Source organism: Thalia democratica, chromosome 1, assembly GCF_965202585.1.
Source record: "Thalia democratica chromosome 1, ktThaDemo2.hap1.1, whole genome shotgun sequence".
Classification (NCBI taxonomy): Eukaryota; Metazoa; Chordata; class Thaliacea; order Salpida; family Salpidae; genus Thalia; species Thalia democratica.
The window spans coordinates 38,959,613-38,985,411 of NC_139165.1; the positions used below are offsets into that span (position 1 = coordinate 38,959,613).

At 26.2% G+C, this 25,799-nt stretch overlaps 1 protein-coding gene and 6 non-coding genes across 7 annotated transcripts; 1 reads left to right on the forward strand and 6 right to left on the reverse strand.

Annotated features, from left to right (window-relative positions):
- Positions 1–64: 64 nt before the first annotated feature.
- Positions 65–136, reverse strand: Trnah-gug (transfer RNA histidin (anticodon GUG)). The gene has a single exon. It is a non-coding gene; the product is annotated as a tRNA-His (tRNA).
- Positions 130–25,333, reverse strand: LOC145835846 (deleted in lung and esophageal cancer protein 1-like). The gene is made up of 22 exons (XM_082943585.1): positions 25,179–25,333; positions 24,819–24,895; positions 24,166–24,289; positions 23,319–23,493; positions 22,514–22,623; positions 22,179–22,275; positions 21,739–21,887; positions 20,354–20,495; positions 19,909–20,038; positions 19,190–19,348; positions 18,239–18,406; positions 17,614–17,753; positions 17,129–17,327; positions 16,582–16,721; positions 9,738–9,872; positions 9,097–9,264; positions 8,460–8,562; positions 8,140–8,283; positions 7,807–7,881; positions 6,871–6,991; positions 3,727–3,825; positions 130–226 (listed from the first exon to the last, which is right to left on the reverse strand). Exons 1-22 carry the CDS (start codon positions 25,331–25,333, stop codon positions 130–132), a joined length of 2,907 nt encoding a protein of 968 aa, XP_082799711.1.
- Trnag-ucc (transfer RNA glycine (anticodon UCC)) lies at positions 1,518–1,589 on the reverse strand. Its single transcript has one exon. It is a non-coding gene; the product is annotated as a tRNA-Gly (tRNA).
- On the reverse strand, positions 2,237–2,319 carry Trnal-cag (transfer RNA leucine (anticodon CAG)). Its single transcript has one exon. It is a non-coding gene; the product is annotated as a tRNA-Leu (tRNA).
- Positions 10,682–10,755, forward strand: Trnat-agu (transfer RNA threonine (anticodon AGU)). Its single transcript has one exon. It is a non-coding gene; the product is annotated as a tRNA-Thr (tRNA).
- Positions 15,797–15,870, reverse strand: Trnat-agu (transfer RNA threonine (anticodon AGU)). Its single transcript has one exon. It is a non-coding gene; the product is annotated as a tRNA-Thr (tRNA).
- Trnap-cgg (transfer RNA proline (anticodon CGG)) lies at positions 20,776–20,847 on the reverse strand. The gene has a single exon. It is a non-coding gene; the product is annotated as a tRNA-Pro (tRNA).
- Positions 25,334–25,799: the final 466 nt, after the last annotated feature.

The window sequence follows — 25,799 nt, forward strand, 5'->3', positions numbered from 1 at the left end:
TGTTAAGTTTATTTTCGTGAAAACCAATAACAATAAATTCTTATATCGCAAAAATAAAAAAAAGTGCTGTAACCAGGATTCGAACCTGGGTTGTCACGGCCACAACGTGAAGTACTAACCACTATACGATTACAGCGAGAAAGTAGCAGAGGATGGTTTCGATCCATCGACCTCTGGGTTATGGGCCCAGCACGCTTCCGCTGCGCCACTCTGCTGTTGATCTAAGCTGCATATAGCGTTTATATACTTAAAAATTTGCTCTAAGCTTAATGCTTACTTATATACTTTTATTGATGCAACTAAACCTACTTAAAATTAACTTATTTGCATTACTGTTTATACTTTAATCTAAACATATGTTATAAAAATTTTGTGCTTAAAGTTTTTGTTTGCTATATAACTTTTAAAATTTCATTTTTATTATTTATATGATAAAATTCATTATTACTTAAATTGCAATATGTTATGACAAAAATCTATTTTAGTTTTATATATTTATCAGCTTCCTAAACTAGCAATTGTTTATTTTTAACTATTCAAAATCATACATCTATATATTTGTTTTACTTTATTTTCGTTTTATTTTACACATTTAAAATAGTTTCAAACTTACTTTAAAACATTTTTTTTAACAAAACTTTAACTTTTCTTTATTGAAACTGACAAAGTTTTTCTAATTGTAAACATTAGTAAACATCATAAAAATAAATGTTGTTACTAAACGATAAATAAGCTTTTAACTTTGCTAAGCAACTGAATTAATGCAAGTGTTGTATCAATGTTAGTGTTGTTTTTAGTAATTTTAATATATACAAATAAATACTTTTATGTACATTTTATATTAAGTACTGATTGCAAAGTCAAATTACTATTAAAGGTTATAAAGTTTATAAATATATACTTAAAATAAAAGCTAATTACAATTTTTTACCATAATTCAGTCTAAACTTTTAGCTTTATCTTACTGTTATAGCCTAATACACATTTAAACTTGTAATTTCAGTAAACTAAATAAATTTTTTCTGGTAAGTTTTAAAAACAACATTAGCTTTTTGTCGGTAAACTAACTTGATTACTAAAATAAATTGGAACTATCTATAAATAAACTGTGGTTTGTTTTTGTTTAGTGATAAATTTATAAAGTATTTTGTAAGTGTTTTTTACTAACAGTTATGACTGTATGAGATTTTGATACTTGTATTGATTTCTCTATAAAACTAAAGTTATGTAACAAAATTACAACTTTAAACATTAACCAATAAAGTTTATTTCTAGTTTTAACATTTCTTAATATCTTTCAGTGTTAGAAATTTTTTGATTAATAAATTTAAACTATCTAAATCTAAACCATAACAGATTATATTGAAAAGTTTTAGGCGTAAAACAAAATTTTCATATAATGGAATAAAATAATTATACTTAAGTCTAAAAAAGTGCTTAAAATTATTTGAAGCTGTAATCACTAATTAAAAAATATCAAGTAGTTAGCATTTGAAATAGTTTATTAAAAACAAAAGTGCGTCGACCGGGAGTCGAACCCGGAACTAGTGCTTGGAAGGCACCAATGCTAACCGTTACACCATCGACGCTTGTTTAAATTGTTAATAAAGTGTTTATATACGCAAGCGTAGCTATAAGTAAACTGAACATGCAAAAGCATTGTTTTGTACTTATCTTTTGAATTGGTCTTTTCATACAGTGTTTAATAACTTAGCTATTTTGTTGCCTTTTTATTTACCTATTTTTCATAACAACTTTAAGAAATTTTTTAAGCAACTAAGGTTACTACATATTGAAATTTAAATCAGCTACTTAAAATAAAAACTTAAAAAGTTAAAATGTCTTTTTACAAAATAAAAAAATTATAGATAAAAGTTTAACGTAATATAAGCGTACATTAAACTTATTTTAATAAATTTCAAAATTTAACTATTTTTAGTTTTAAAATACAAATTACAACTTTAAGCTTTGGTATCAGGTCTTTTAAATTGTAAGTAAAGTATCTATGAAGTATTTCACTTAAAATAAAAACCACAGTAGAATGCACCTAGTTAAACCTAATATTTTCTTCAGAATAATTCTACATTACAAAGTATAAAACGCACACTTAGTAAAATAAAAGTATTTTATTTACCTAAAGGATTTGAACTAACAACTTTCTTTAATTCCTTTTTGCAATTAAAGTTTTAATTTAAGCTAAAAAGGAATTCGTTTCAACTTAATCAGGCAAAAGGAGTGACAGGAGCGGGATTCGAACCCGCGCCTACAATGTAGACTGCGACCTGAACGCAGCGCCTTAGACCACTCGGCCATCCTGCCACACGCTCATTGCAGATTTATTGCAAATATATAGTTCAAAGATTTATACTTTCTATTGCCTAGAGCTTATAATTACTTAGGTAAACTATTCAAATGATTTCAGACTACTGAGCTTCACAGCTAAAATGCTTTTAGAAAAATTTACGTTTCATGTAGCTTTCAAGATTATCAGTACATTTGTAAAAATATTTACTGTGTTTGTAAATATAATCTTACGTTAATAATCAACCGATTGTATTAGTTACTTATGTTTATACATGTTGTAGCGCCTAAAATAAAGAATTTATTACTTTAAACATACTTATTTATTAATTAAAAGCATTTTATTTATTAAACAATACACTTTAGTTTTAATGTTTTTAAAGTACAATAAAATTAAAAAGACAGCAAAAAATGTGACACAGCATTTTTATTTAAACAGTTGTACTAAGAAATACGAAATTACAGAACTTTTTTTATTATAATTGCTTTAAACTTGTTATAAGATACTGTGTAAAACTAATTTAGATTTAAATGCAACATCGATCAAAGTTACTATAAGTTATTTAATTCCTTATTTTAAAAAGTTAAATAAGTTTATGTTACAGTAAATTAACATCACAGTATTTAAAAAAACGATAACAAATAAGATTTAATGTATGTCTTTTATTATTTGATATATTTTTGTTAAATAAATATTATAAGAAGTTATTTTATTACACAAATTATATATTATTTATTTATATTATATATTTTTTAAATCAAACTGCTTATAAAATTTTAAGTTTTCAGTTTTGCAGTAAGCATAATAAAAAATAGTAATTTGTATGTAATATGCTTTTTACATCGAAATCTATTTTTAAAATGTACAGTACCTTAATTTCATAGTTTATTTTATAATGTAGAGAATAAAAAGTTTCATAGTAACATTTCAACTAACAAAAATACGTATTACAGCTATTTTTATGTTTAATTGCTACATATTTGTTTAATTAACTTATAAGTTTTACAACATGTTAGTTTTACTGAAACCACAACACTACCAGAGGATTGTTTTAATTAATTATCTTAATTTGTTAAAAACTTAATACAAATAATAATAAAAAAATCATAGTTTAATAAAAACACAAAGTTCATAACCATACTTTTTTAATTCTAGGAAAATTTTTGTCATTTTTTTACAAATAACTATGAATTTAACTTTAAAATATCACAGTATTACAGTTTCAATAAAAATAACAATACATCAAACTTTTTTATGAAAATTTTTTGTCTTATAATCACTACAAACAAAAACCAAATCACAGTTAAACAATTTCACAGTTTTAGTAAAAACATAAACTTACAGAAAACTTGTTTTACAAATACTTATAATCAGCACAAAATAACAAAATAAACAATTATTAAATAATTTATTTGATTTCAAACGCTCCATCAAAACTACCATTACCGGTAATTCTCAATAATTTTCCGTATTCACCAAGTTTGCCTCTGATCATATATCTGCCTTCTATCGGGTTTTCACTCCTATTTATTTTACATAATTTTAAAAACTAAGTAGTTTTAATTTTTCATGTTTTTGTACTTTATTATTAACTTTTAATATATTAAAAACTATACCGGCTTTCTGTACCTTTCTTAATTTGTTCGTGATTAATGAGTTAATACTTTTTTGGTGTTTTTGCATCTTAATACTGACTTTAATGTTACAAAAATTGAAAACTATACTGTCTTCTGTTGAGTAATGGTTTCTATTTGTTTGCTAAAATAAAAATTTTCGTTGACAACTTACGTTGTTTCTTAATAAATAAAAGGTTTTTGAGCTTATTTGAACAGAAAAAGAATTGAATATACTGTATTTCCTCAATTATAAACTAATAATTTTGAACCAATAGCACAGATTTGGTGTATATTTTGTTTATTTACTCCTGTTTTTACTATCTGAAGTGTTTACTTTTTACTCCTTAAAGTGATCGTTTGATTTTCATAAGATAAACTTGTGTTTTTTTCTAAAATATTAAAAGTTTAAACAATAAACTTCATATTTTAATTTTTGTTATTTTTGCATACAAGTATAATACGTAATAAAAGTATTAAAAATAGGTTTGTATGTACTTTTCTATCATTTGTTTAAACTTCACTATTATGGTATTTTACACTGCGTTTTTACATTTGATTATTTTTTTTGTTTTAAAACTTTGTAAAAAAAAAAGAAATAATACATTTACGCCTTTTTTATATATGAGTTCATTAACACTTGAATAAAAAATATTAAGACAGGTATTTACAACTAAATAAGTTCCTTTAAAAACGAACAATATTATAAGTTTGCAATATGTATATGTGTGTTTATACAATATTTTTAAATTATTTGTTCTATTAAATAATCAACATTCAAATCAAAGTAATTACTTATATAGTACATCTATAGTTTAATTAATTTTATTTATATTCGTTTTCTGCTGTTTTAGTTTTTACAAATAATTAGTATTAAAACTTTGAAATGTATATAACACATAAAATTAATCAGCCGAATATTTGTTTTGTTTTACTTAATTTTTAAGGGAGGGCGCTTTGTTTTAATCAAAAATAATAAATATTTTGTTTTTGATAAAGGCGGAACTTAAGTCAGACAACAAATAAAAAATTATTCAATTGTTACCTGCTCTTTATTTATTAAAACAGGGTTGCCACTCTTTGAGCCAAAAAATCTTCCCTGAGTGACCAAAAATTTCCCTGAGTAACCTTAAATTTCCCTGAGTTTCCCTGAGTATTTTTCAAATCTTAAAAAAAAAATTTTCTCTTCTAACACAAATTATTAATACCTCATTCTCATTTTTCTTCTTTAATAATAAAAGGAAGGTTGTATGTGTATGCTTCTCCATTAAATTTATGAAAAAAACTGTTTTCAAAAACTCAATCTTAAAAGGTTTAAACCAATTAAAAACTAAAAACTAAATTTTTGCACAACTTTATTGAAACACTCATCAAATGAACTGGAATAAAAAGACGAGCACAAAACTGTTTTTTTTAAGACATCTTTAAAAAAAGGGGCTATACCAAAGTTTGTTATATATGAATATTTGGTTCTGTTCATGCAGAACTTTTTTGCAATTTCATGGTAGTGAATAAAGTGTTATTATTATCGCAAGAGTTTCCTGACCAGTTTTCTTTGGTACACTTGAGAGCCCAATAAATTTCAGCAGCTGTTGAAGAAGTTGCAGCTGATATACTAGTTGAACTATTAGCCCCACCAAAATAAGAAGTAATTGCATTATTTTTACTCTTAGAGGCTTTCAATTTAAGATGTTTTTTCGACATACTGTGCGATTTCAATGCCCTTATACCCATGTTGGATAAGGCCATTGGTGTATCATCACCACACCACTTAAATTTAACTTCTCTTTGTCTACATCCTCAAGTAACCAATCTTTGAAGTCTTCATGGTTAAGCCAACTTTTTTTAAACAAGGTTTTAAACTGTACTTTACTCATAATACTTAAAAAAGCTTTTAAATTAAATCTGCAAAAAAGTTTAAAGTATATTAAAACATTCACACTAAAAAATTAATTACCATTACTGCTACTACTTTTGAAATTATTATTTATAAACAAAAATTTAACCTCTATTTTTTTAACAAAAGTAATACAACACTAATCTGTATTCATTTTAATTTTTTTTTACTGAAAACAAGTAGTTGTAAACAAATAACAAATAACTTTATTATTTAAAAAATAAGAACTAATAGTACAACATAGTGTTTTTTAAACTACATAAGTAACTAAAAGAAAAAGTTTATTAGAACTTTTCAATGAATAGTTAACAAGAACTTTCATTTCTCTAAACTGTTTGATTTTACTTAAGTAAATATAAATTTAAAACTTTAAAAAACTACAATGTTAATACTAAGAATGTTGAAGAACTAGCCGCAAGGCTAAAAAAATTCTAAATAACCACTTAAATAATAAAAATTACTACTTTTGAACAAAATATTGAAACTGGATTAACTAAACCTCATTCTAGATCTAGAAAAAAATTTCCCTGAGATTTTCAAAAACTTCCCTGAAATTTAGAGAAAAAATCAAAACTTCCCTGAGTTTCCCTGAGTTAAAAGAAAAAAGCCAAAATTCCCTGAGTTTCCCTGACATTCCCTGAGATTTTCTACAGCTTGAAAATTTTCTGAGATTCCCTGAGTTCCCTGAGTGTGTGGCAACCCTGTTAAAATGAGCAAAACATACTTTGATTAATCCAAGTCAATGAGTAAAACTAAAACATTAGTGATTTAATTTTAAAACTTTTGCTATTTAGTCATTTTTTTTTTTAGAATACAAAAATTTAACTACAAACTTGGCAGTGTATGATGTCATTATGAAAAATAAAAAAATTTCTGTATATATAGTGCATATATTTTATGCTTGATTACTGTAATATTTATAATAACTATTAGTTGAAAAACTTTTAACTTTTTCATACAAATAAAAAAAATCTGGCTTTGTATATATTGTATAAAATTAAAAGCTTAACCTCTATATTTATAACTAAAATTTGTATAATAAATATAAATAAACTAACTTCGCAGTGTATGAAATCTTGATTATCTGTCCACAATTATCCACATTGTTCAAATAAGCGGGTAATATTCCCTGTATTGGTTCAATTTCTATTGATCCATGCTTCTTATCGAATGTCTCAGCTGTTGAATTTATCTTATTATAAAATAAATAAAACTTGTGAATCAAATACAGTACACTACCGCTTAAGTACGCAAATTGAACCCGACCAAAAAGTGCGTACTTAGCACGGGTAGTGCGTACTTTTTGACGATATAGTATAATATGAAATTTAGTTGTTTGTTTTCTTTCTTACAACTAGCCACCAAATAATTATGCTAAATAAACAAGTCATTTGTTTTAAATAACATTTAAAACATAATTCTAATTTGCAAACTTTTTTAATAGATTTTAAAATGATTTAGGCAAAAAAACTGGAATTTCTTGAAGTTCTAGTATAACATCCTTTACTTTGTCTTTCTGGATAAGTGCGTACTTAAGGCGTGATGCGTACCAAAAAAAGTGCGTACTTAAGCGGTAAATAGTTTTTATTTCGTGCTTAAAAAGCTGTATAGTTTTAATGGAAAAAAGTTTTTTGTTATGTCAAAAAAAAAAGTACATTATAAATGTTGCTTTGTACTGATACTTGAAATAACCACAAAATAGTTATGATTTTTTGAAGTAACTTGTTTATTAACTTTATTTTAACTATATAACAAGCTTATGTCAGAATTTTCATATAAAGTTTTACTTAAATAAACTTAAAAGTAAAACAAATAACACACATAATTTTTTTGAATTAAAACAAAAATGATAGTTTATTAACAACAAACAAACGCTATCATTACCAATTTATTCCAAGTAAAACATATTGCCTATCATACAATTAAGTATCATTAAAGTACAGTTAGCAAAATAAATATTAAAGTTCAACCAAGTTGTAAATGAACAAACTAACCAAATTCTTCGCAGCTCCAAATAACCTCACTGTCCGACAAGTTGAACAATTCAACCTCTTCGGTGATCCGCTGACCTGTATTGTATAAAAAACTTGATTTACAAAAAAACATTTACAATATATTCATATAACTTAATTCGTATTGCGTGTATTTTATAAGCTTCAATAAATTAGTTTATTAATAAACACGTAAAAATTTAATCATATATGTAATAAAGCATAATATAAATTAACTCACAAACAAAACAAACATAAACACAACATTCAAAACTTGAAATACTACATACAGTTTATAAATACACTTTGTACAACTTCAATAAAAAAACAACGTACCGACGAAACAGGTGCCCATGTCAACCTGTTGCCTGGTAACGTGCAGCTGGGGCACGCTTATACGGGCGTCCAGGGGGTGCTCCATAGCGCCACCTTTCACGAAGTCCATCCGCAGGGACCCCTCGTACTGCAGCGACTCCGATCCTGTGTGACGTCATAGTTTTATACAAACATCAAAAATGTTTCAATATGTGCAAATACTAAAATGTGCAAATACTAAACCAATTAGTTGTAATATTTTCAGTCAAACAAATCAATCTAAACTTTATTGTATGTAGTTTACTTTGTAAAACATTGTTTTTGATATATGTTACCCTTACCGTTTCCGTCGGCGATAATTTTGGCGCCGTACAAATGGTCCATGGCCCTCAGCGCTTTCAGGCAGTGGAAAGTTTTCGAGTCCGCTTTGAAGCCTATTTTCACCTGAAGATTTTTTAAATACGACTATTTCTTTGTGTTTTAAATTGCTTATGCTTTTAACTCAATTGTGGTTTGTGATCAAAGTAAACAAAAATGAACTTTAAAGGCTTTTTAACCCGTAAAATAAAGTATTAGCATGTATAGATTCAATTTAACTCGTTCTTTTAAACGACTGATTACCAGCCTGCGAGTTGAAATACTTTAACAGTATTTACAAATTCGTAAATAAAACGAAGTTAAATGGAACAGTATAAGCAACAGTTAAATCAAAAGTTTGTTATTGCAAGTTGTAAAGGCATTTGGAAGATGAAACAATGTAAAAGGTAAAATAAGAATATATAAAAACAACAAACCTGTTTTAAACTAATTTAAAAGGTTAATCTGATGTAAAAGTTATAAAAACTAAAGTACAAGATTATGCTATTAAAAAATGCATTTATAAATTAATTCCACAATTAAAAAAAATCCTTAAAAAAACATACTCTTATGTCAATTATTCAAAGGAAACAATTTTATACAAAAAAACAAAACAAAAACTTTTTTATTGAAGAGACTAGGCAAGGATATGACTGAAGTTTCAAGCACGACTTTCTTGTTTTCAACAATGAAGAAGGGGTAGTTAGTTGAAAGTTTGAACTCCAGTACACCATGAGTTGTGTTCCTCAGTATGAATGTTCGTATCTCATTCATCACATTTATCTCCCCCTGTTATAATAAACAATCGAATAGAATCGATTGAAAATGACAATAATAAATCGAAAAAATAGTTTATGTTTAGCTTTTAAAATGACAGACACTGCCAAACTTTAGGGTTAAAAAATGCACTTCTTGTTTTTGCCGTTCAAAAAATGCTACATTTGTACACAAACAAATATATAGTTAAATATTAGAAACATAAACTACGTAATTACGATTGTTTTAGGTTTGGCTGTTAAATATTCAAATTTATACGATCTTAAACAAAGATTTCTTTAATATTGTAATAAACTGTACTTGCTGTAATTCTATCTTTAAACGATTTTGAAACACAAAATAATAATCACTATGTAGTTGTGTATACTAGTAATCTACCGGATTCACAAAACTCGGATTCGGGTAGATCATTAGTATACACATAATCTTTAACATAACAAAACTTTTACATGTTATTTTAAATTTAAACGTCACGCTCGACTAACGCTTTTCTTTATGACGTCACTCAGAGCCAGGTGGAAGTTCTCACCGTCGCCCTCAATTTCGATGTTTCCCCTCCGCACCGATGACGTCATTTCCAATCGGATGGGAGTGACGTCATTTCCGTCCAACCGCGATATCTGTTCAGAAGAAAAAAAAAAAAACTAAAAAAAATTGTTAAAAAGAGTGTTTCAAATATTATGTTGTTTGTACACAATGTTTTACATTTAAACTAAAAACAATTAGTTTTTTATTATGAAGTCGGTATTTATTTGAAACTTATTAGAAATATCATGTATATAAACGGAAAACGATCGGTAATTTTATAAAACGCAAAAAAATTAATTTTCAATTTTGTATTAATAGTTTTATGTTCCAAAGCTCTTAATTTATGGCAACTTTGTTGGCTGGTTCATCAGAAAAATTAAAGATATGATTAAGTGTACATAAAAATGAAAATTCAAATAATACACTAAAATATAACCATATTCCTAAATTTTTTACTTAACATACAGAAACTAATATACTTTTATAGTTATGAAAAATTAAATTAAAAAAACTGACTTTTAATTTTTACTCATTAATTTGATATCAAATAGAATTTTTTCATTTAAGTAGCGTATAGATAATTTCAGTGAATAACCAGGTATGTTTATGTTTACTTTTTGAGAACTTTTGTGTGTACAATGGAAAAAATTAAGCAAGCAAATAAGAAGAATTAAATTTAAAAAAGCGCAAGTATAGATAATACATTTAGCGCAAAACAGGGTTTAAAATCTAAAAACTAATATAAAGTCGCACTAATTAACTTGTTGTAAAACTACAAGTAGGTTATAAGCATCACACTTGAAAGAAATTTTAAGTGCGCTGTATAAGAAGACATCGCGCTTTATTATGACGAAACAATTCAAACAGGTTTATAAACGCAATAATACTCGATTCGTCAAGCGGCGCCATGGCTTAGTTGGTTAAAGCGCCTGTCTAGTAAACAGGAGATCCCGAGTTCGAATCTCGGTGGTGCCTCGCTTTTTTAACTAGAGATTTAAAACTTACTCTATAAAATAATTTTTTTAAACTAACAAATGTTTATTACTTTTTACAACAGATCCTTTAATAAGCGAGTTTAATAGAAAATAAGTTGCTCAATTTGAAACATTATGATTTAGCCATGTACTTTCAATTTATAACTTTTATATTTCATGTATGTTAAACCTCGGTACATAGTTCCACCGAAGTTACTTTGTGTCCTTTAATTATAAGTTAATATACAGACAATAATAAATGTGCTAATTAATTATTTCATTACCGGTTTTTGGTGAAAACGGTCTTATTTTAATAGTCAACATAGACAATTATAGGTAAATATTTAAAATCAAATATTTTTACAAATTCTAACAAACAACTATAAAGTTTTTCAAAAATGATCAAACCTGTTTAAAATAATTTTATTTTATTCGAGCATAAAATATTAGATGGTACACATACTAAAAATTTGTTAAATAAAAACTTAAGCTAGTACATACTATATCAGTTTCTAATTATATTTGTTGTAGGATAGATAAAACAGTAACTGTAAAGATTAATTAATAATATACAAAATATTACAATCAATGTTTTATCATAAAATTAAATTTAAAATGTAATTTAAAACTAAATATAACTAAAAACAAAAATAGCTATTTTGATAAACATCTGCAAAACAACAACAAAATGATAAAGTTGTTTATTTATTTAGTAATAAAAACGTTCCGTCGAGTTCGAGTAGGGAGTTAAAATAGATTATTTTTGTTTTGCACGAAAAATAAAAACATTGTAAAATACTGGTGTTTTTAATTCTCGTGCATAAAATTTTAGCTTCCTATAAATACGTTTACGGCTATTTAGTTTGAAGCATTTAACGAGTGCAGTGTTGTAAGTAGTGTTATAAAAACTGTATTTTACAATTCGTTTCATTTGCTTCAAAATGAAAACTGTCTTTGTGTGTCTAGTTATTGGATACGTATTCACCAGTGGTTAGTTTTTTTATATATTACAAATCGAAAATAACCATAAATTAAAACGTTTTTTGTAAGTAAATAACTTATAAAATTTTAAACTAGTTGTTAAATATTTTCAAACAATTATTCCTTTGAATGTCATGTTTTACATGAGAGTTTACTTGTTTAAAGAAACTTTTCAATATTATTTACATAAATGACTGAAATTTAAAGAAATCTAAGAAAATTTGGTAGTAACAAAAATATTAGTTTTTAATGTTTTACCCAGTTTTTTAAGCATAGTTTGACTGCAACATATTAAAAAAAACCTTAACTGTAATAAAAAAACCGTTCTTAACTTTTAAGTATGAAAGCATCAAAAATTAACTGTATATTTTAGTCAACCACAAAAACTTTTTAAAAGTTTATCTACAGGAAATGCACTGAAATGTTATACAAGTAATGACTGCACTGATAACACAAAGCAAATGGGAATAGATGATCAAAAAACAAACAAGGCTTGCGTATCCATGACAACTGCAGGTTAGATTAACTATTTTGCAAGCTAATTTTTCGTATAGAATTTTCTAATTGTTATAACTTAAATACAATTTGCAATAGTAGCTTATACGTTTTTAAACTGACTTAAAATTATGAATAATATACAAAAAAAAAAAACTTTATAAATTAAGCTAGTTAATTCAAATAAAACTAAAAGTGAGATGTGAAAAAATATGTATCTATAAAAAAAACTATAGTCTACTTGGTATTTTATTCATATGTTTGTGTCTATAATGTAATTATTAAAACTGCATGAACAATTTTTTAACTAAATGCTAGTTTTAGAATTTAATTTTTTGAGCTTAATTTAGATAAATAACAAGTAAAGTTAAAATTATAACAAAAGTATATCAAAAACTAAGTAGCAAAATATAAAAAGTATAGTTAATAAATTTATAACAAAATACTATTTAACATTTCAAATTACTTAAGACTAAAAAAATTGCAATCTTTTTTTTTCCTTAGAACTACTAAAGTTGTTTAACTTCCAAAATTACTAGAAGACGAAAGTTATAATTTATTCAAAATATTTTTTATCAAAAGAGGTGAGGACGGTGAAGACATATTATGCATGAGAATGGCCTCCCCACAAAAACCCCCTAAACTAGGATTGGATTGTGAAAAAGACGATGACGCAGAAGGGGGACTGGAAATTTGCACTTTTACATGTGATAAAGGTTTTAATACTTTTTTGTGTTTTATAAATTTATATGAAGTATGTATGATATCTAAACATCAAAAACTAAAAACCAAAATGTTTTAAAATATTTTTAAACTTTTACTAATGGGTAGTTGATAAGCATTCTAATATTAATTAGTAATAATAGATGATTCTTTACGAAACCGGTCGTAGCATTATCTCGGATGCTATTGTTGTTGATCTTGCAGTAAAGTTCATTAATTATTATTGATGGCGCGAAAGATCTCAACTCTGTTGATGATGGCCGTAATAACTACTGGTTAACATTAATTAGTAAAGGTATATTAAGATTAAAAAATGAAAAACTAAACACTTGTTATGGCTTTTAAATTAAAAATTTGTTTAGATTAGGCTTTTTAATACTTCAACAACTAGTTAAAAGGTAATTTTAAAGCCTTTTAACAACTTTATCAATTTATAAAAAAACTATAAGACACTTGAACATCAAAAACAAAAACGAGAAAAAACGTGTTAAAAGAACACTTAAAACTTTTCTGCGAGTTATAAACATTAAAACATAAATTAATAAACTTAAGTTAAAATTCAAAAAACTAAAAGTTTAACACGTTTTATTATTTTTAAATGAATGAGCTTCCTAAACAGTTTACAAAAGAAGGAAAAAAAAAACAAATTATTACTAAAACTACACAGTAGTGGGTTTGTGTATTATTTAGTTAAAAAATACCTAATTACTCTACCTATAAACAAAAAAAAAAGTAATGATTAGTTTTTTAAAGGAAGTTTTCATAAAATTAAACTATTGTATTAACTTTATAAAGTTTTGTAAAAGCCTTAATTTAATCAGACTGGTAACTTACTAAATATTTATAAAGACGTTATTAAATTTTAAATTGTGTTTGAGTACTTAGAAGTAAATATAAAAAGTATTCTGTGTCATAAAGTTAAATCCAGTAAACAATTTTAAAAAAGACTATTGTGTAGATAAACTATTAAAAGACACTAAACAACTTATATATATCACTTTTAACATCTCAAAATTACATATAAACCAATTCCATTTAAATTATAACAACAAAAAGTATTTGTAATAATCTTCCAAAAATAATTAAAAGTTTTATTAACATTTCTAGGGTAAAAAAAATTATTATTGAAATAAAATAAGATATAATTGTTCAACTAACTCAATTTAAATGCCATATATATGTTTTTAATGTTGTTTGTACAACTTAAAAAAAAAAACAGTATTTTATTAAGCTTTTTGGTTAAAGCAAAAAGTTTGGTAAGATAAAAAAAATCAATCGAAAATAGCTCGCTAAAAATAAGTTCTAGTTCTTTTTGAATTGCGTGTACTTACAATTTACTAACTTATTATTTTAAGGTAGCTTATTATTCTTTCGGAATTTTACAATTTTTTCTCAAGTAAAAAAAATATTTTTGTTTTGAAGCAAAAAAGTAAGTAAATTTTAGGAAAACATCATAATTTGCTAACTGTAGCTTTTTTTGAAAAAAAAATCACAAACTTTAACGACATATGGTTTAGTTACAAGCGTAATGTTTCTTTACAAAACAAAGTAAAAGTTAAGAACTAATTTTACTCAAGTTAAAAAAAAGGTATTTTTGTTTTGATGCAAAGACTAAGTATATTTCAATAGGACTAATTGCTAATCTTCATCTAAAAAAGTAGCTTTCTCAAACAAAAACACAACTACAAAGTTAAAACAAAAGTAAATATAAAGTAAAAAACAAAAAAGTTAAGCAATAATAATTTTTCAGACTTATGCAACAAAGACCTGCCAAAATCTTCGGGAACAAATAAAAAAGCAAGTAAAATATTAGCTCTTATTTCTGCCTTTGTCACTTTTATTTTTAAAAGTTTTACTAATTGAAAAACTTTTAGCTTTCAACAGTATGTAAGTATCTATATTTGTATATTATTTGGACAAAATTTGTTGTAATTTCAGCTTTTGTGGTATTTACTTGGTAAAATTTACAAGTTAAATTTTTTAAAACTTTTAGTTCTCATGTTTTAATAAGTTTTATTTGTAAAACTTTAAATGCTTTATACATAAATTTTTTATCAGTTTTTTTGAGTGATTTTTTACTTTGCTTTCTTATTTTGTAAATAAACACCATATACGAACGTTTTATTAACTAGTGCCTAAAAGGAAAGCTAAGTTTTTGTTTTGAAAAATGTATATTTTGCTTATTATGGTCTAAAAATATAAAAGTTATTTCAACGCCTTGTATATGCTTGACAAAGTTTTGAAACCATCACAAGAGTATAATAAATGAAGTGTAGTTTACGACTGTTAGCAAAATACGTTTTTTTCAAATTCAAAACTTTGTAACTAGAAAAAAAATTGTAAACTTTGAAAAATATTTCATAACATTTACAGCTTGTTACTAAAAAATTGTATACTAACTTAACTAATATGCTTGGAATTATATCAGTTACACTATAAAAAAATAATAAAACATTAAATACTTCATTTTGTCTTTAACCAGTTTTGTATAAAACAACAATGTTATCTTAAAGAAAACAATTGTGAAATCTTTGTCAACATATTTTTTTATATATACTCACGACCTTAATTTTATGAGACTGACGCGCTGCCTACTGCGCCATCAAGGCTGCTACTAAATCCAAGAAATGCGATTATATTGATGCTCATTAACATTTTAAATCATTCTACACCGGCGATTATTAACCTGCGGTAAACTTTGTATGTTAGTAAATTTAATAATTACCTTCCAAAAAGAGATAAACTTTTAAATAACCCTCCGAAAAGGAGTAAAACATAGAAAAAAGATTAAAATCCGCTGTTCTACTTGATGTAGAAATAAAACTTACGATAGCAAAAAAGCTAGGCACCACCGAGATTCGAACTCGGGATCTCCTGTTTACTAGACAGGCGCTTTAACCAACTAAGCCATGGCGCCGCTTGATTGAATCAACACTATTGTGTTTTTAAACCTATTTGAATTGTTACGTCATAATAAAGCGCAATGTCTTCTTGTAAAGCGCACTTGACAAATAAAACAAACATTTTTTCATTGCGCAATGTGTATTTTAGTTGTCATGCATGTACTAAAAACTGTATACAGCAAGAATAAACAAAAACTCAAGCAAAAGTGTTTCAATCGAATTAGTTTAGGAGCAAAACTGTTATAATTCATACTTTATAAATATTACCATACAATTATTTTTCTACTTTATACATTAAGTAAAAACAGTACACATCGTAGTCATCTAGTTAAAAATGTATGTTATTAATTTATAAAGCTGAAATTAGCTGTTATAAAACTTACTGTCTGAGTATCATTATGATATTCTTGATTATATTAAATGAACAAAATAACAGTAATGTTAAACTTTCAAAATTACTTTTGCGATTAGACGTTTGCGCATACTGTAAAAATCAGATAGTATAAGAAGAGTAAGTAATGAAGCTCATTATTTTGTATTATAAAAAATATGCATGTAACATATAAACAAACTTATACCAAACTTTGCTACCAACTTACTACTGATCCATTTTATACTCTAATTAAATAAATGTATTAAGATAAAATAAGCAGTTAATGATTTAAATTTTATGTTTTTATAACTATATTTTATGTATTATTATGTTTTAATGTTTAACCAACAACCTTGCCGTCCTCACACTTGGACCTATCAACCAGAGTCAAGTAACCGAGCGCGAACGAGTTGAAATTTTTTATCCACTTGAGGGCGTCAAACTGAGCACTCGACGGGGTCATTCTCACCGTGATCTTCGTTTCTGTCTTGCCTTTAAAAATAAATAAACTAATTGTATTTTAACTTTTTGTTGCATTTTTATTTTACTCGTTTCAGTCTTGCGTGTGACATTAGTTCAGTTTGGCTGCATTTATGAAAAACGCGTTGCAAGAATTTAAAAAAAAATAGTTTGAGATTTTTAAAAGAATTCATGGGCTAATTTTAGTAATTTTTGTCTATTAACAAACTTTATTTGAGGAACATAATTCTTCAAAAAAATCAAGTCAAACGTACCACTAATAAAGAGGCTCGATGAAATTGTAGGGAAAACTAAGATTATTTTTTACTAACAGTTTTGTTTTCTTTAAACTATAATGTACTTTTACATTAGAAATGAATTTAAATTGCTTTCAAAAAAACTTTCAATAAAATTTACAGAAAATCTTATAAAAAACTAACCAGGAATAATAATCTGATCATCCATTAGTTTGTAAGGACCATCACTCCTCACACCATTGTAAACATCGAGTCCCACGTGCAGGCTCAAGTCGTCTTCTGCTTGTGACGTCACAACACTTTCTTGTATGACGTCACAAACGTCTGGCTCGTCGTCGCTGCTGTCGCTCATGTCGGGAAGTTTGTGGGGAATTCCATTAAACTGAAAAAAACATTTTTTTTTAAGTTTTAAATTGTAACCTTAGAGCTGAAAACTGTCATAAAATATATTCCCTTGAACAATACAAACATTTTTTTGTTTAAATTTTCAACTTAGATTAAGGCTATAAAGCAGCCTTATATTTTCGAATATTTCATTAAAAAACTATTAAAAGTTTAGATACCTCCATTTTATAATAATTTTACGAATTGGAGTAATTTGAATTAATACAAAATACAAAGTTATTGTTTAGGATTGTTGTGATTTTATCAAAACAATTAAAACAAACAGTTGAAGTGGTATCGTGCTGTACAGGCTTGATTTCTTTTATTTTTTGTGGAAAAGCTTCTCCGCACCACAGATTAAAATCAATTATTTTTTCATCATCTTCAGTCACATGATCGAATATTCTCCAGTCTATTCTGATGCCTTTTTTTTTTGTTAAATATTACAAAAGGTTGTAAATTTTTTTTTTTTTTTAAAGCAAAAGCTTTGTTATAAAAGTACTGCTTCCAAAGTTTTAGCTTTTAAGATATAAAAAAAAACATTTGAGACTTCAAAATAACTATTTTACAACACTCTGTTTTGATCCGTTTTTATTTTCACGTAGTATAGTTTGTAGTAGAGTATAACATTTAATGGTTTACAAACATAAATTTAGATGTCTAGTTTTTAATTGTTTAAGTTTTAGTTCATTGTAAAGTATTTTTGCGTTTAATCAAACTTTTATAGAATTTTTTTACCTTTTAGACACATTCATGTTAGTCATCAAAACATTATAATTATCACGATATTTAAAGTATATTTCAATAACTGAACTATTATGTATTCCATGTGAGTTATGTTTATTTTATTAATAAATAATCTAAGCTTGGAACTAGTAATTGTATATTTAATATGAAATTGTTACAAACTCTCATGTGAGTTGTTGTATATCTTCACGTGTCTGTTGACGGGATCGGCGTCTTTCAGGTGGGTTCCGAACCTCAGTATCGGGCAGTTCTTGTGCTGGGCGGCCAGCTTGAACATGAGCGGGCAGCCCTCCACTACCACATTGACCGGTACGTTCAATACAGGGTAGCCTGGAAATGTTTGTTTTTTTATACAGGTATCTATAAAAACAATAAATATATTTATTATAAGCTATTTAATTTGGAACTTGTTGGAAACAGATAAGTTTTACTGTATTATTAGGTCAGGTAGATTTAAAACAATTCAGTTCACAAAACTAAATATTCTAAATGAGAATTAAAAAAAGTTATTTATTTCCACTACTACATTGACCGGTACGTTCAATACCGAGTAGCTTGGAAATACTTTTAGTTTTCCGTTTGTTTTTATCTTGAAAAATATTTTTATTTTAATGTTAGAAGAATTTATTTTGAAATGTAAGATTTTTTTTTCTTAAACTAAAGCTTGGAAGTTTTGACTTACATACTGCTGTGCACATTTGTAACTGAGCACTTTAATATAAAACTGTTTTATTACATTAATACAAATAAAAGTGAATCGTGAACCTCAATGTGAAGATTAACATATTAACCAAGCTGTAACAAACATTGGCAGTTTAACTATAAAAAAAAGTTAATAGATTTATAAAAAGTGTTATAAGAGCTAAATATATTGAAAAGTAACAAAGCAAAATACAATTAGGTCGGAAGTTTTGTATTGTGAAAAATTACTAAACTAAACGAAGTTATTTAAAAACACCAATCTTTGAATTTACTAACAAGGTAATAAAATGTTTAAGTAAAATGTTTAAATTAAAACAAATTACAACTAGATAAAAAAATCAATTAAAGAAATCGACAGATAGCTTTAAAACAATAACAGGTATTTTAAACAAAACAAAATAAATAAAATACCTTCAATATCGCAAACGATGTTATCCACATAAGACCCCCACATGTCGGCATACACGGTCATTATCACACGTTTCTTCTCAAAAGCTTTCAACTTTCCGCTCGTTTCGCTCAACTCAAAAGATATCCCGTCCCCTTTCATCAACATTTCCACGCATTTTTCTGCGGGTGGATTTAAGTTTCAAAAAAGTGTTACTTTTAAACTTTATCGATTAATTTATGAATTTTTCTTTTGATAAGTAGTTACGCACAAACTAAGCAAAAACTTGATAACACTAACCAACTTGAAATTGCAATGTAAATTTCATTAATTTGCAATATTTTGTTTTTGGTAAATTTTCTAATTTTTATAACTAAAAAAAGTTTTCAAGAGCTTTTTTTGGTTGTTTATAACATGTTTAATTAACTTTTCACTTGTGTAACAACAGTATGTAACGAAATAAACATATTTATGCACATAAGTTATAAAATCAAGTTATTCTACCTTATTTCTTTTCAAAAAATAATTTTAAGTAATTATTATCGAGACCTGTTATAATTTGAAGTGAAAAAACAAAAAACAAAAACTTAAATTATCAGCTTTTGTGTGAAAATAAATAATTACCTAGGAAGTAAATATTTTCTTATACACTGATATTTTAAACAAATTTTTTGAAAGAATTTAGAGTAAAATATTTTACATCATGTTGCTAAAAACAAAATTAAAATAACATTTAACTAACTTTCAAGTATTTGATTTTTAGTCATGGAATTAGGGTCGGCCAGGTTAACTGTTCTTCTTAATGAAATTCTTTTCTTTTTAGGTGACATTCTTTCTACTGGCTTTATTTCTTCTTTGATCACCGCTGGAGCCTTTTATTTACAGTATTGTTGATAAGTTTTTAGTAAAAAATGAGTAAAAAAACTCTTTTAAAATTAAAATTTGATAAAAACTTAACTCAAGTTTATCTACGTTTAGTCAAAAACATTTATTTATCTTGTTTAAAACCAAAAATATTTTTTAACTTTTAATCAAAGCTACTTAGATAAAAAACAAGAAACTAATATAACATATTATTTATTTTATCTTGATTAAATGTTTTAACTAACAACTGTTTATTTTAAAAAAATTGAAAAAAAAATATTACTTAAAAACGTAGTATAAAGTAACTTACTACAAAAACTAACCATGAAATTGTCCAAGTTAAGTGACCAATCAGTCTCAATAGCAGTCAAATTTTCCATAACAAATTCTACATTAGCTGTTTCACCTAATTTCATTTCTTCAATAAATTCCAATGTGTTGCTTTGCTTGTTTTCTATGCAGCGACTGATAAAATAAAATTATAAAAAAAAAATATAATAAAATTTTGTAGAAAAACTGTGTGTGTTACTTATATATATATATATATTTATTTATTTATTTACCGAAATACTATAAATAATTAGGTTTATATCAGTGAAACCCAGAATAAAAATAGTTTTGAGTTTAAACTTTGATTAAACTATACAAAAATAGTTTAATAATGAAGCACTAAAAATAAACCTTAAACGTTCAAAAAAAACTAAGCAAACTATTTTGATTTTATTGTAAAAATTATGAAGAGGGCGGGCCTGTCCGGGATTTGAACCCGGGACCTCGCGCACCCGAAGCGCGAATCATACCCCTAAACCAACAGGCCACGCAGATAATTTAGCATTTTGTGTTTATAAACCTAAAGAAGCTCCAATATACTTTCAAATGTATTGTTTTATACAACACAAGTTTTTTTAACGATGTTTACACAAGCCTTTTGCAAACATTAATTTGGAAAAACTATTAGTATTAATTTTTTTATTGTTTAAAAACTTGGTGGGTTACAGAAAGTTTTGTAATTTCTTTAAGAAATATAGTTTAATTTAATATTGTTGTAATAAATACAATAAAAAGTTTTTTTTTGAAACTTTAATTTTGTTAAAAATATATTACTAAAGAGTTAAAAAGTTTCTAAAGATAGTTCTCAAGCATTTTCAAAGTAAATTTTTTTATAATTTTAAGTATGTTTGTTGTGTATATTTATTAAACTATAGCATTTTAAGTTTAAATCAAACACTTAAAAATAGTTTTTTACCTTTTTAATTTATGTGATTTACTTATTTGGTTTAGAATTAAAACTATAATAACTTGTTTTTTTAATGTCTAAACTAATTTTATATTTAAGAAAAAAATACATCTTATATAAACTGTAAAACGAGCTTTTTTTAAAGTTATTTATTTAACTAATGTTTTTAATATTTTTTTTTTTTTAAAACAATAAAGTAAAACAATAAAATTAAATTAAAAAAATTCATCTGATAGAAATTGTAAAAAGATCTTATTCTTTAAAAAAAAATTTAACAGGTCTTTAATGTTAATAAAATAGATAAAACTTATATTCTCTTAATACATTTTTTATTAAATATATATTTTTAACAAACAACATCACAAACAACTATGAAAAAATTAAGTTTAAAAACAAGCCTTAAAATTATCTTATACAATGACAACAGTGTATAAATATAAACAATAATTTAACATTATAAACAAAACCAACCCAAGAGAGTAATTTTGAAAGCAGAATTTAACATCTAATCCTTTAACAAAGCAATTAATACTGAGAATGATTGGATTTTCGTTATTTTCTATGTAGCAAGGTATAAATATATTGTCTATTTGTCCTTCTATGTTACATGTGAGTTCTACCTGTAACGTTTAAATATAACTTTAAAACACTTTGCTACAAAAAATACAGAAACTGTTTAAAATTTAATAGTCAATAATAAGTAAATCCTATAAAATGTTTTTAGAACAAATTAAGATGTACTAGACACTATTTAAAATTTCAATCAAAAAAACAAAACTTAGACATTATAGTTTTTGCACAAATAGTAATAAATATTTTTTTACGTTATAATTTATAATGTTTTAAATAAGTAATAATACTTCAGCAATAATAAAATAGATTCTCGTTTCAAATGTACGCAGGTTTTTCACCTTCAAATCGATGAGTTGTTTCGGCGACAATTTTCCGCTAGACGGCGTGATTATGACGTCACAATTTTCTTTCTGCTCACCCAGGACTTCCCCGAACCTTAACAACAATTTAGTACTAATTTATGATTAAGCTATTGAAATTTTATATACTTTTTAATTCAAGTTAAAACTTTGCTTTATAGTGTAAACGGGTATGTACCTTTTTGCATTTTATGTTTTATACTTGTTAAAAAAAGTGTTTTAAGAAAGAAACAAAATTGAGACCTTTTGTTTTAATTATAAGTTTATTTGCTGCTTTTTAATTTTGATATTAATTTAACATTTCGATCAAAAACCTGAACTCTGTCGGAAAAGGGGTCTGATTGACAAGTTGGGCCCCCTTAACTTGAGCCGGGGTGTTCAGATAAACCTCCTCGACTTCAATAGAGCTCTCCATGAAGCAAACCTGGGTTAAAAAACAGTCTATTCAACATTATTATGAAAATTTTAAGTGTTGGAACAATGATTTCGTATTAAATTTTGTCAAATATATTTTTTCAGTTTAAAATGTTTAGCATTGAGTCTGGATAGTAATGCTTTTTAGACATTTCGATTGGTGTGTGCTTTAAAAAAGTAACTTTTTCAATTTTTTAATAAAATTTGAAAAGTCTTTATGAAAGCTTTTATAAATTTTCAACTTGTATACTGATTTGATAATGAAACCTTATCAAACTTTTTCTTAGTTTTAAGCGTTTAACTTTCACTCGTTGCTATCAAACTTAATTGGTGATTTTAATTATGTTTGTTTAAAAAGCAGACAAGTAACATAACTTAATTTAAAAAAAATCAACTCAATAGCTTCTTTTTATCAAACAATCATACAACATAAACCAACTAAACGCAACAATTTTTAGTTTATTAAGTACCACATTCATAATAATTTTCTCAAAAAACAGCAAATTAGTATTCAAGTTTAAAATTTATAAAAACTTTCATTGGGAACTTTCAAATTTTGTTAAAAAAATGAATAAATTACTTTTTTAAAGCACACCCCAAAGTTTTTTAAAGTTAATATGAAATCATTGTTCCAACTTACGACTCATGAAATTTGGTGAAAAAGGTGTTAAAACTCTCCAAGTTTAAATGAACCACTCAACGGACCTTGGCGGACTGAACGAACGCCTTGAGCTTCACGTGGCTGGTGGCGCCGTTCTGCACGTCCAGCTGAAGCACGCAGTTGTGGCAGCCCTCCGTGGTGGGAGTGAACAGCACGTACGCTTGGTGGCGCTCTAAAGGCTCCAGCGTGCCTTGCGAGGGTAAGAGTTCGAAATCGTCGCTGGAAGGTAAATGTTTAAACAACAAAATACTTTTTTTTAGAAAATAATACTTAAATAAAACTTTTTGAACACAAAGTTGGAACTCTTAAAGGCGGTAAAAACAACTTGTGTTTATAGCTAAAAAAATTATTATTTTTTTAATTGGCAGCAATTCGAACTCGTTGCTAAAAATTGATAAAGCTAGTTGAAATATTTTGTAAAAAAATCACCACAGTTTTTACTTAAAAGTAAACATAGTTGAAACTTGTTGTAGAGGTAACGTTCAGAACTCATTGCTGGAATAAATTTGAATTAAACAATAAAAGCTTTTTTTTTGTAATTACTATAAAATGTCTAAAAAATTATTTTTTAGTATGGGAGACAGCATCAACTAAAACTTAGTGGAAGAAATTTTAAAATTTAAATTCACCATAAGCTAAAAATAAATCATCGGCAAATGTTACCACGGCCAAGCATGGTCTTTCATGGGACAAGATCAAAACTTGTCATCGTCATAACTTGTTTTGACATTTGAAATAAATACAATATACTACTAACTTAAAAACTCGGCAAAGTTCTAATTTTAAGTTTATAAATAGTTTTAATTTGAGTTGAATGACTCATTAAAAAAAATTTTAATAAACTTTTTGTAACTGTGCTTCTGAAAATAATAAAAGTATAAATAAACAAACGAGTTTTCTGAGTTTTGGATGGAAATTTTCCAGTTAGCATGTATCTGTGTGACATTTCTGATTGAAATACTTTTTTTGACTGAATTTCCGAGTTGCACCAAATCGAAATCCAAACTCTTGTCATCTGTTATGTTTATTATTATTATAATATTTTATTTTAAAGTTTAAAAAATTCTGTAACTAACTTCATAATTCTAGTTAAAAATGAGTTAAAAATAAAACTCTAAATACAACCATCAAAAATATAATATTTTTGTTGTCTGTTATGCTTTAAAAAATATAGTTTGATGCGTTTCTAAACTATCGTCACTGGTCAGTAAAAACACAAAATGAAATTTTAAGGCGTAGCAAAGACAAAAGATAAAAACTAAATATGAACAACTTTATTACTATGTTAACGTCACAAACCAAAGACTACGTTCATTGGTTGTTATGTTTAAAAATTTATGTAATCTACAACCGTCTAGTTAAAAGTAGGTTAAAATATAGTTCTAAAGCATAAATATTAAAAAAAAATCTTTTGTCATCTGTTATGATCGAAAAATGTCAACCAATACATATCTAAATTAACCATACTAAGCATACTCAAATCATAATAAAGTGTTATGGCGTAGCAAAAAAAAATAAATCAAGTGAGTAATGACGTCACAAACCAATCACGACGGTCGGGCCCTTCACCGTCGCTTTCACCGGAAGCACGAGGTCTTGTTCCGCTTCGTCGATCACGCACCTGACAACGTTGATTAACTTGATATAAGTTTGTTCATAAGTATAAAAAAACCAATAAATACTTAAAATTATATGTGACGGAACAGCAATCAAAATAAAAAGAACTACGGATATTTCTGCGAACATATTGTCATAAAGTTAATTCATGTGTTACTTATTAGAATTAAAAAAAAAAAGTTTTAATTTATAATGATAAAAAATAAATAATGAAAAAATGAAAATTTTCTGAAAATTCAAAGTTACAAATCCCTTTATTCAACACATCAAACAATTAATTTCCTCACCTGACTTGGGTATCCAGGCAACCGGGTAGTTCCCCCGTCACCTTCACCTCCAGTTCGACCAACTCACCGGGGTTCACCGACTCCACGGGGGGATCTACCCCAACTATGCCCGTTTCCGTGGCAACCACCTCCCATTGGAAAGTCACCGGTGCCATGCTGTTTCAATAAAGGGGGATTTTTTTATTTAGTTTCATGAAAAAACTTAAGTGGTAAAATAATTGTAAAAAATAATTTACAACCTAGCTTGTGCTATTTAGATTAAAAATTATTTCTAGATGTGATTTATATTTTTATACGTTTATTCTAAATTACTTTATAAAGTATAAAAATATCTAGCTGAAGACGCATTTTAAGCTGTTATACGCAGAAACACCTTAAAATGATTGTTTTTGTCAGTGTTAAATATATAAGTTTTTTCTGTATACGAATAACATAAGTATATACTTTTAAACAAAATAAAAGATATTTAGTTTCCGTGCTTGCATACGTCGTCAGGAAGTTTATTATGTATATATATACATTTTTTAAGTGCTTGAATATAAAAACTAACATTTTAAACAAAACACAACTTTGTGAGAAAATGATCTCACTAGCGAACAGTCTGCAAAATTAAACCAGCTC